Genomic DNA, 12,245 nt, shown 5'->3' on the forward strand with positions numbered 1-12,245 from the left:
AAAAGCAAGGGCATCATCATCTCCATGGCCTAATGGAGTTCCATACAGAGTGTACAAGAGTGCTTCTGGAGTTCTACGAATCCTGTGGAAGTTGATGAAAGTGGCATGGGAAAAACAGGTTGTACCAAGAGCATGGCACCGAGCAGGTGGAGTCTTTATACCAAAAGAAAAGGATTCTGCCAGCATTGGTCAGTTTCGTCCTATTTCCCTATTAAACATAGAAGGCAAGATTTTCTTCAGCATTATTGCTCAGAGATTGTCAACCTACCTATTAAAGAACTGCTTCATTGACACTGCAAAAAGCAGGCATTCCAGGTTTCCCAGGATGCTTAGAACATCAGCATAATTTGGCAACAAATTCAATCAGCAAAAAAGGAGAGGAAGGAGCTCTATGTGACATTCTTGGATTTGACTAGTGCATATGGTTCAGTGCCGCATGAACTTCTCTGGGCAGCATTTGATTTTTTCAGCGTACCAATGACAATAACAAATTTAGTGAAAGCCTACTTTGGAGATTTGCAATTTAGTTTTTCAATTTAAAAATTCAGCACTACGTGGCAATGCCTAGAAGTTGGAATAATGGCAGGATGTACCATTTCTCCATTGGCTTTTTCCAATGCAATGGAAGTAATTATAAGTGCATCAAAATGGGTAGTGGGAGAAGAGTGCTTGGCTTCTGGATTGCGATTACCACCAATTCAAGCATACATGGATAACATGACAACAATGACTACAACAGTAGCCTGCACTGATCAGTTATTGGTCAAATTAACCAATAACATTGAATGAGCATGAATGCAATTCAAGCCCACTAAATCAAGGAGCATCTCTATAATTAAAGGTAAAGTAGTAGATAAAAGGTTCTACATTAATGGTGAGGCAATACCAACAGTGTCCGAGAAGCCAGTGAAAAGTCTAGGGAGACGGTATGACGGGGATCTAAAGGACACAGTTTGTGTGGGAGAAGTTAGACAACAAGCAGTGGAAGGGTTAAAGAGCATAGACAGCAGCGCTTTCCCAGGTAAACTGAAACGCTGGTGCTTTCAATTTGGTCTATTGCCAAGACTGCTGTGGCCACTGACTGTGTACGAGGTTTCCTTGACAACAGTTGAGAAGCTGGAAGCTTTAATCAGTTTATATGTCAGGAAATGGTTGGGAGTTCCACGCTGCCTCAGCAGAGTGGGACTTTATGGTAAAGGAATACTGCAGCTGCCAATCTCTGCTCTAACCGAGGAGTTTAAGTGCACCAAAGTCAGACTGGAATTGACATTAGGAGATTCACGCTACAGATGCATAAGGGAGGCAGCAATTGTGTTGAAAACTGGAAGAAAATGGACGGCAAAGAAAGATGTGGAAGATGCTAAGGCTACCCTTCGAATCTGAGATATTATGGGGCAAGTTCAGCATGGAAAAGGAGGTTTTGGTCTCAGTTCAGCTCTTCCTACATGACACAACGCAACCCCGGCTCAACGGAGGAAGCTGGTAGTCAATGAGGTGCAAAAACAGGAGGGCAGAATCAGGTGTGTAAAGGCCGTTTCCCAGGCCAAGCAGGGAGAATGGATGAAATGGGAGAGTGTGGAACAATGCAAGATCGGCTGGCAAGACTTATGGATAATGGAACAGAGCAGGATTAGTTTCCTCATCAGATCAGCATATGATGTTCTCCCATCACCAGGTAAGGTGGGTCTTAGCCAAAAACTATTTACTTGGCACCATGATCAGGTGCTGCGATGTTTGGCCTTATCACTGGAAGACAAGCATAACCTGATCAATAAGTTGCCACCAGTTCCATCAATCATTATACACAAAAGACAATATTCTTCCGTCCAGGAGAGCAACCACCAAGAAAAGGTGTTAAAACCAAGCCTCACCAAGGACAACTGGAAGCTGCTAGAGACTGGAAGATGCTGGCAGATGTTGGTCAACGGCTTATTTTTCCTCCTGAGATTGCCACCACTAACCTTTGACCAGACATTGTCTTGTGGTCTGGATCAGCACGCCTTGTTCATCTGGCTGTGGTTGAGATGGAAAGATTCTGGATGGGGATCTCAAGCACAATAGAAAGAAAGCAACACTGATGTACAAGTAAGTAAGCTGGGGCTGAGCAGAGTGGGGGGGTGGAGGGGGGGGGGGGGGGGGGGGGGGGGGGGGGGGATGCTGGGACACCAGAATCACTGTTGAGCCCTCTTGAGGCGTAGTGGGCTAGTCAACGAAACACAGAGGATGGAAGATGCCCACTTGAAGACCCCAGAGATGTACCCTACTTAGCTCAATCCAGACGGTTGTCATGCTGATGCGCTGGGGAGACCGCACTGGGTTGATCCCCGGAGCCAGCATCGTAGCCGTTGTGTGTGCTGATGCGCTGGGGTGAAAAAGTAAAAAGTTGTCATGTTGTTAACAATGAAAAGAATAATGACAGGTAAGTTATTTAAACAGTTGTAGCAACCCGTGGGGATGTGTAACACTATATTTTTCGGTACCCCACTACTTACTCTTTAAGTAGACTGGGCAGGGTTGTGTAGGGGGTGGGGAAGAGTGGTGCTGGGATGCAAATTAGTGCTTAATTTCTTTTTAATGAGATTCACAACCCAGGCAATTCCATACAATTGATTCTTTTTTAATGGCAATAGCAGGTACATCTGCACATCCCAGGTGATACCACTTGCCACGTGATGAACATTGCACCATTAGATCCTCACAATAGATTAGCCTACGCAAACAATAAACTGAAAACACAGCTTTTCTAAATCAACTGCTGCTTTTCTTTTCTTTGTGTGGAAAGGTGTAAGCAATTGATTCCTGAAACAAACAGTGATGTGTTTCTTCTTTTCTTTTCTTGGGTCTTTCCCAAATGCCAGACTGATTGCAAATGCAATTGCAAATGCCCCACAATCCCTCGCATTGTTTTGTATTTCAATATCCTTGACTGTTATCTGCAGGTCATCATTAACGAACATTCTCATTATCCATGAGATCTGCAAAGTTTCTTGTGAATCAAGCCCAGTATACATGCTGTCATATAATGCAACAGTTCACTAGAAAATGAAATGTTGCTCAATGTGACCGAAATGATTGTCATGGACTTGGATAATCTGTATGAAGTCATGTGTTGGGAACCCCACCGGCTCACCATTAACAAGTGGCATGTAATGGCTAGAGGGCTGATATTAGGTTTACTGTAAGTAAAAAGAAAAAGCTACAGTAAAATTCAATCATACTTTGATATATGAGAGAGGGACATGTGTACAACATATCTGCAATGAAATGAGTGGAGTCCAATGGAAGGTTTTATATATATATATATATATATATATATATATATATATATATATATATATATATATATATATATATATATATATATAATGTGTATCCACACAGATGTTTTTGGTCAAATACATTTTAATAGTATGCAGCAAAAAATATCTGTTCTCAATAATTTAAACAACATAGAATTGTCCTTTGTTACAATAAGCTATTTATGAGATTTCATTCCTACTTATTAAATATTTCGTTTTTCATTCTTTTTGAAAATGTATGAAAGTGTATTTCATCGCTCGTTGTATTCCAGTGCAGTTCTAAATCTCTTGGAGTGAAGAATTTCACTACCTGAAACAGGAAAACTATCTATACAAGTTAAGCCTCTGATTGCGAGATAAGTGTCTGATAGCCTGACCGGCATTTCGAATATGGCTGATAGCTTGACCGTCGTGTTTGGTTGGAGGGAGTTCCCAGCTGAGCTATATTCTGCATTATCAGCAGTATTCAATGAGCTTAAATACCTTTTATGTAGCGAGGCTACATAAACAAAGAGCAAAACAGGAGATTCTTACATGAGATTATTTTCATAACATTACAACAAAACCCCATATGTGTTTTCAACATTGGTAATTTCTGAAATATGTTAAAGAAATATCTCTAAAAACTGTATAGGCTCTATACCTTTATGCTTTCATCTTTTCTGTGCTGTTTCGTTTTCAGGCAATGGGAAAGCCATATGTTTTAGCTAGTAAACCAGGAGGAGCAAATGGGATCATTGAAGACTTTGCAGCCATCATTGAGAAACACTTCACAATCGTCTGTAATGAAGAATTCATTAACAACAATAAACAATTTGCAGACAAGATCGAAGCAGTGTTTGTGTGGTCCTACTTGCCTAACACTGACCGAGACCTTCTGCAGTCCTTGCCCAATTTGAAGGTGGTTGTAAATGGTGGTGTTGGAGTGGACCACCTGGATATACCACTGATCTCTAGCTTTGGGGTAAAGATTGCCAACACTCCCAATGTGGTGGATAATGCAACAGCAGATTTGGGTATGGCGTTATTACTGGCCTCTGCTCGAAGGCTCATAGAAGGTAAGATTGAATTAAATAAAATAGTTTGTTCTTTGTATTCACATCTCCTAATGTAAACATTCAATTAGAACATTGGTACCATGACTCATATTGTACTGGGTTTAGACTTGCCTGTAATCCACAGGCAAAGAAAAATCCTTACATGTTGTATAAATAGCAACCCAATTAAAAAGACCAACCTTCTCTGCATTCTTTTAATCTAACCCACATTAGTTTAAACAGAACATGACTTATCTATAAACAACATTAACCTCAACAACCACCGCAAATTTAATAAGAATTAGTTCATTTCTACAAAAACTAGAGTCTGAGTCCCAAACGGGCACTTACAAAAACAAGAGTCTGAGTCCCAAACAAGCACTTACAAAAACTAGAGTCTAAGTCCCAAACGGGCACTTACAAAAACTAGAGTCTGAGTCCCAAACAAGCACTTACAAAAACTAGAGTTTGAGTCCCAAACAAGCACTTACAAAAACTAGAGTCTGAGTCCCAAACGGGCACTTACAAAAACTAGAGTCTGAGTCCCAAACAAGCACTTACAAAAACTAGAGTTTGAGTCCCAAACAAGCACTTACAAAAACTAGAGTCTGAGTCCCAAACGGGCACTTACAAAAACTAGAGTCTGAGTCCCAAACAAGCACTTACAAAAACAAGAGTCTGAGTCCCAAACGGGCACTTACAAAAACTAGAGTCTGAGTCCCAAACAAGCACTTACAAAAACAAATAACGTTTCTACACCTTTATTAGAAGCACAACATTAGAAGCTTTTTAAATCTGTACCTTGGTTTCCACTTCTGATCTGAGGAAGACAACTTTGAATTCTTGAAAGGTAATGTAATGTATGAAGGTAATGTTCAGCTGATACTATTAAAAGGTTTCACCAAAAAAAAAAAAAAAACTTTGTTGTACTTCTGGTATATGGACCAGCACAGCTTATCTTAGTCTATACTTATATTAATAAGTGAATTAAGTTTTAATGACCATTTTGTTGTTGGTAGGTTATAAGATTGCCATGGCCCCTTCACATTTACCTCAGAGTTTTATGGGCTGTGAAGTCAGTGGTGCTACTCTTGGTATCGTGGGGATGGGCAGGATTGGATACAAGATTGCCCAGCGAGCTCGAGGATTTGATATGAAAGTTTTGTATCATAATCGAAACAGAAGGTAGGATACAATGCATTAAACATACAAGCAGATACATTCACGAGAAAAACATGTGTCATCTTATTTGTGTGTTTCATTCATCTGGCATGCAAACAAACTGGACCCTATTCTCAGAGTTATTTAATGATTTGTTTCCCCGAGGGATTAAATAAAGTTTGTAGTCATCACATTTTTTTCCCTTTATTCTAAATAGTTATTTTTGTAATTACTTAAATACTGCTTCTTTTAGTAAATGTGTCCACAAGCTTTTTTTTTTAACCTGATTTCAGAAGTTGCTCTTCAGTTCTGTTTTACAGCCATAGACATATTAACAAATGCTAGATCAGCCAAAGTATTTTTGTTAACAACAATAATTGGAGCTCACATGGAAGGTGGAAAGGGGTGCAATTTGTCAACACATACCTGTACTTCAATACGAATTTGCATCCCTCGGAAAATAAAAAAAAAACAATGTCAATCCAAATAGCGCTGTTATCAAAGTTTCAAAGCCCTGTAAAGTAGAGTGGGGGGCACATTTAGTCCAAAATGCCTGTCGTCTCCCTCAGGCATCAATTCTACGAGTCAACAGGTCTGGCCCAATAGTGGCAGCCTAATACTGTGTTTGAAAGACGTCTTGTTTTAAACCCCAAAAAATAAAATCATTGTTAGTACTGTAGGTGGCAGCAAGCAGGCTACTTTAAATAATGCAGTAATTCTAAGATAGGAAATTATATACGGCTAAAAAAATAATCTGTTGTTCGAAATCAATAATTGTAGAAGCGGTACATCTTTTATATATCCCAGCTTGTCTGCTACTCTCAGTAGTATATGAAAGACATGCCTTTTTTGCTCGCTGAAGAGGGAAAAATTAATAATATTTTTCAATACTGTACTGTATCAGATTATAATCAGGATATGTTAAGTAATTCAGTTATCAAATGCAGTGCTGGAAACTAATGTGTTATACACACATACAGTAGATGCACAGTTTCATGAAAATGACTGTTGGCTAAATAAAAATGTATGGATAAATCAATAATTTTAGAAGCGATACACTGTTTCTACATCTCCCTCAGCTCTCTGCAACTCTCAACAATATTCTGCTAGTAAGCAGGGGCTGCATTTGTGGTATGTGAAAAATGTATATATTTGTAAATCTTGGAAGGCAGAAAGGGTTGCAAATGTATGGCAAGCCAAATTATCATTTAGAGACATACTCAAATTAATTTATAGATCTCAAATTAATTTATATATATCACAATCATTTAAAGATACCTAAAATACATTTAGAGATCTCAATTATTTAATATATATTTTAAAATGTTCAGATATATCTAAATCATTTAGAGTTGTCTCTAAATAACTTCCTGTTCATTTAGAGATATCCTGAAATGACCTCCTCTTTAGAGATATGTGTAAATGAACAGGAAGTCATTTAGAGATATCCTCTTTAAAACCCTCATTTTAAGATATGGTACCATGCTAGCAAAATCCACATGGTTTCCAGATTCTTTAAAGATATCTGTAAACCAATTTGAGAAAGCTTTATTTCACTTTTAGATAGGTCTAATTTGATGTACAGATATCTTAAAAACTGCACAATTAAAGATATCTGTAATTCAATTTGATATATCTCTAAATGATCATTTGGCTTGCCATAGCAAATGTACCACCAAACATTTACCGTGTGCACTTTGAAGATAAATTACTCCTGTTTTCCCCAGTTAGACATAGACGTTCTTGTTATCAAAATAAAGGTAAGCGATTAAAGTTAAGGATATGCTGTGATCCTGAAAAAGTTCTGAGATGTTCATATTAAATACGCTCAGGTGCATTGGCACCTCTTGCTGCTGACAAATGGTTAACACAAAGACACTTTGTCTGATCTAGCCTGTGTAATATCTGTCATTGACTGGAAACTGGAACTTAAGAACCGCTTCTGAACTCGAGCTGAAGCACCTCAAACACCACTGGGAATGATGCAAGCATCATACATATAGCTAGGTAAGGACACTGTACAGATACTATGAGAATTAACATTCAGAATATTTATTTTCTACTTTAACACAGTTTTACTAGCATAAATCACATGTGAAATTGACCAATAACCGTTAAGGGTGTGTCAACATTCCAGTTCATCTTGTCCTGTATATAGATAATGCATACACAATGTATTAACTTCTTGGGTTCTGTAACTATTGGGCCACAGAATGCAAAATATTGCATAAATAAAAAAGACACTACTACAGGCGTTTTCCAGTACAAGTGATTTTCTGCTGTTAGGTCAGAAGAAGAGGAGAACACTGTGGGAGCCCAGTACTGCGAAAAGATTGACGACCTTCTTCGGGAGTCTGACTTTGTGATGCTGGCAGTGAACCTGTCACCTCAGACACGCAAGCTCATTGGAGAAAGAGAACTGAGCCTAATGAAACCCACTGGCACGCTTGTTAACATCAGCAGAGGTCTGTAGGCACTATACAGTAGCTGCTCCTGCATGGTTGATTAATACAATTCTAAAATAAATAATAATTGGTGTGCCATTTAAAGGAATACTTTTGTACATCTACATTTTCAGAATATTTCATTGCTTACCTTGTGTTCTGTATTTACCTAGATTATCTGGTAATATTATTTAAAGTGATACTTATATCATCAATGTTTTTGGACCTTGTCAATGATAGAGACCATACGTTTTGAGATACTGGGGTGTGTTAAATTGATCAAGAGTTGGAGATCTAAATATTGCCATTGTTTAAGTATTAAATTAAGACCACACCCTTCATTTTAAAGCTAGCATACAGTTGTTTTATAATTTGTTTTTAGATAAGTTTCATTTCCAGTGTTGTCCTGTAAAGAACAAAGAGAATATTGTTGCAGAGGGGTGTTTTTATATTATTCAGATCTACTTTCTTTGACCTGTTTTTTGCTTTTTAGATATCAGATCTGTACAATAAATGAAACAGTAAACTCTGCTCAATTTTGTTTTGTTACTAAAGGTCTTGTTGTGGACCAAGATGCTCTCGTGGAAGCGCTTCAGAATGGAGTGATTCATGCTGCAGCGCTAGATGTGACATATCCAGAACCACTTCCCAGGTTAGGATTCTTTTTTTATGTTACAGTTTTCTCAAAGTTGTATGAGGCCTCCCACAAATGTCAAATGGTAACCAGTTACACAATTGTATGAGCTTTGCACATAAAATATGTCTGGCCTGTCTTTACTCTGACAAGAGGAATTTTCAGTTTACATTCACCTTAAGTAGGGTTCTTAGTTTTTGTTTTTTGTTTTTTTCAGAATTTGCCTAGAATTTTTCGCTGTTTATTTTTACAGTTGAAAACCAGAAGAAAATCAGTGTAGAAACAAACAAGGTCAGTGATGTTTGGGAAAATCTGAATTTGTAATTCTCAGCACTGTGATCGTTTTGGTACTGCTCGACGTCTTTAACGTTATTGTCGTGTATTCAACAGCTGAGCAATAGCCTCAGTGAAATTCAGCATTTAAACTCACACTAAAGTTGTGTTATCTTGCATTATCACCGCTGCATTCCTCAAGCCTTTTCATATGTGGGCGTAATAGAAACTAAAATTCAGGCAGCTTTAGCCTTAGCCATTTTAAAAACAGGTGTCTCAAATTAATTGTACCTTTAAGCAAAACACAGAACTATGCCACAACCATATTTCAGTGATGAAGCAATCAGAATTATAGATGTAAGAGTTTACAGAATAATATTATGATGATGCGCTCATCACTGCTTAAAACGTATAGGAAAAAAAAACACCTTTCATACGGTATTACCTAAAATAATTGCAGGGAATGTTTACGCACAAATTGCAGCTCTGTTTCAAAAATATTTTTTTAATGCAGAATAATGTTTTGCTATTGCAAGAACTATGTACCAAAACATTTAAATAACGTATAAGCAACTTTTCACTAAAACCAGTTTGTTTTTTGTTTTGAAACCAAGCAGTATTATTTCCACAGCGTTGCGCTAATAATGCGCTCATCACAGTTCAAACTTTGCAAAATCCAATGGTACATGTTTTAAAACATTTTAAACAAAACAAAAACAGCCACATAACTTCAGTACGTTCAAAAGCATCTTAAAAATCAGAATCATATAACCACGATAAATGTGAAAATGCAGATAAAGCTTTTTTTTTTTTTTTTTTTTTAAATAAAAATTGCCCATTGAATGTAAATCGTGGAAGATGGTAATGTAAATAGTGCAAACTTAAACATGCAGTGCCCGAGCAAGCCAGACAAGATGCATTATATTAAAGATGGGACCAGACAATTGTGCCTGATTACACAGTGGGCTGGATTACAAAGTTACTGTAAACTCTACTGTACCTTAAAGGTAAAATAACAAAACTATCTGCATGCTTTGAAAAACAACTTTATTAGAGTATGTATAAGTATATAATGGCTTGCTTTTGTTTAGTTTTTTGTACTAGTTTTAAATGTAGAAAATAAATCACATGACTCAGATTTGCATTGATTTAGGCAGAAGTCTTAAAAATCATGCCGGATTCCAGAATAGACAAGTTCCTGATTGTTGAGGGTATCGCACCATTCATTTCAATAGGGATTTGGTGAGGACCCAAAAATCATGCCAAATTCTACAGAATGCCCGTATGCAGAGAGCCTGGATTTGTGTGCCACTATTCAGCAACAATCAGGAAAGCAGAAGGATCTCCATAATGTCATAAGGGGTATGATTGGGGCTACCCACGCAACCGGCTTGTCTCGCAATGCTTGATTGTCAGCATTATCACTGTTCATAACGAAATGGTTCCCCTCTTTAACTCAATATTATTTAACTTAATGCAGTTTTTGGTATTCGCAGGGAACATCCATTCCTCAAGCTTCAGAACGTCCTTATATTGCTTCATGTGGGATCCGACCCTTATGAAACTAGAAACATTATGGTGGAGAGAATGGTTACAAATGCTCTGGTAGTTCTTAGTGGTTCACTAGTTCCTGATGAGATGGAGCATAATGACAGGCCGAAAAGTAGTGTTTTCTAAGCAATATCTATACCTGTGGGGATTTTTCACAGTAGAAGCGCTAAATTGTTTTTTACCAAGGGGGTTTTAATCAATTCAAAATAATTGAACAATCACATTTGTTTAATCAATTGAAATTTGTAAAGTGATTTACAATGGCTTCTAATATTACTTAACTGGATATAGCAACACTTATTTGATATAACAGCATTCCAAGAGCCCTTCTAGTAAATCCATGCCTCCAGAGGGGAGGGGACATGCTTGGGGTTGATTTGATCAACCTGAACCCCATCACAAAAATCCACAGCAGAAGGAGCTTTTTAACAGCACTGGGGGGCACCGTGGATTACATTGCCACCTATCCAAGGATTAACCCTGTAAGAGTGAAACTAAATGGTTGTTTTAATGTGCTGTTCTTGGTATCCGCAGAGACCATCCGTTGCTGAAGCTTCAGAATGTCCTTATACTACCTCACATAGGAGTCAACACTTATGAGACTGCCCAAAACATTGTAGAGAGAATGGTTACCAACGCTCTGGCAGCTCTCAGTGGTCGCCCAGTACCTGATGAGGTGAAGCCCTAAAGAAAATCATAAAATAAATGAAAAAACAACATTGCCATATATATATATATATATATATATATATATATATATATATATATATATATATATATATATGTTTGTACAATAATTAAGGATATGATTGTCGCACGGTAAAAATATGTAAAATCTCATTTTAATATGTGTGCTAAATAAACATCTATAACATGTATTTAATGTTTTTTTTTTTTTTTTAACACAAGCTCCTCCTCAAAAGTAAACATTTGATTATTTTTTTAACACCTTTTCAAACAACCATAATAGGATTAATATGTGCACCTTCACCGATGTAAAAAATTATATGAATGCTGAAATTACATTTAAAAAAATAAATAAATAAAAATTCTGGTTATAAATTGAGAATGGCACAACAATATAATATCCGTTAATGTCTATTTAAACACAGCTGTGGTTTTGCTATTACAAGATGTACATTAGAAGTACATTAGGGTTTCACACTTCTCATAAACTGTAAATTGTCCTCCATTTAGGTTTTGCATTATCAAGGGTATGCAGTTGTATCATTTTTGCATAAAAGGCTTTGGTTAATTTGAAAAGTGCGTTTCTCATTAAAGTGGCTCTTTTTACTGTTCTGTGTAAGTATTCACCTTTATTTGACGTCTGCTAACCGTTGTAACTTTCCGCTGCAGACAATTCAGAAGACGTCTGCTGCTCACTTCCTGTTTTCACAAACAATTGTCAAAATTCACAACATATTCTGTGAAAGTCGTGACCTTGACATAATCGTATTTTAATAATAATAATAATAATAATAATAATAATAATAATAATAATAATAATAATAATACGTGAAATGACTACCTTCATTACGATGTATATTGTGTTTTGAACAGTAAAATAACATTGTTATTATTGAGATTTTGATCATTTAAAAAGAAAGATGTATATTGTGTTGTACTGTAATTTTAGTAATTGTCTTTAATATTAAATTAAAAAAAAAAAAAATACAGAGTCGGATTGTTTTATCCAGTCAAATCAAGTTCTATGTATTTTGCATTGTGCCTTTGACTCGAGTGTTTATGCAAGGTAAAGAACAGTGGTATTGCCATGGTAATGCAAGGCACCAGGAGTTTAACCTCTACCATTTGATCCTAGGCCTCTCTAACATAGAAACAGACA

General features: G+C 36.9%; 1 protein-coding gene across 1 annotated transcript; it reads left to right on the top strand.

Moving 5' to 3' along the window:
* The first annotated feature begins 3,068 nt into the window (after window positions 1-3,068).
* On the top strand, window positions 3,069-11,108 carry LOC121313967 (probable 2-ketogluconate reductase). Its single transcript, XM_041246739.1, has 6 exons — window positions 3,069-3,146; window positions 3,982-4,357; window positions 5,356-5,521; window positions 7,784-7,962; window positions 8,497-8,593; window positions 10,934-11,108. Exons 1-6 carry the CDS (start codon window positions 3,069-3,071, stop codon window positions 11,085-11,087), a joined length of 1,050 nt encoding a protein of 349 aa, XP_041102673.1. The 3' UTR covers window positions 11,088-11,108.
* Window positions 11,109-12,245: the final 1,137 nt, after the last annotated feature.

This window comes from Polyodon spathula, chromosome 4, assembly GCF_017654505.1.
Source record: "Polyodon spathula isolate WHYD16114869_AA chromosome 4, ASM1765450v1, whole genome shotgun sequence".
Taxonomy (NCBI): Eukaryota; Metazoa; Chordata; class Actinopteri; order Acipenseriformes; family Polyodontidae; genus Polyodon; species Polyodon spathula.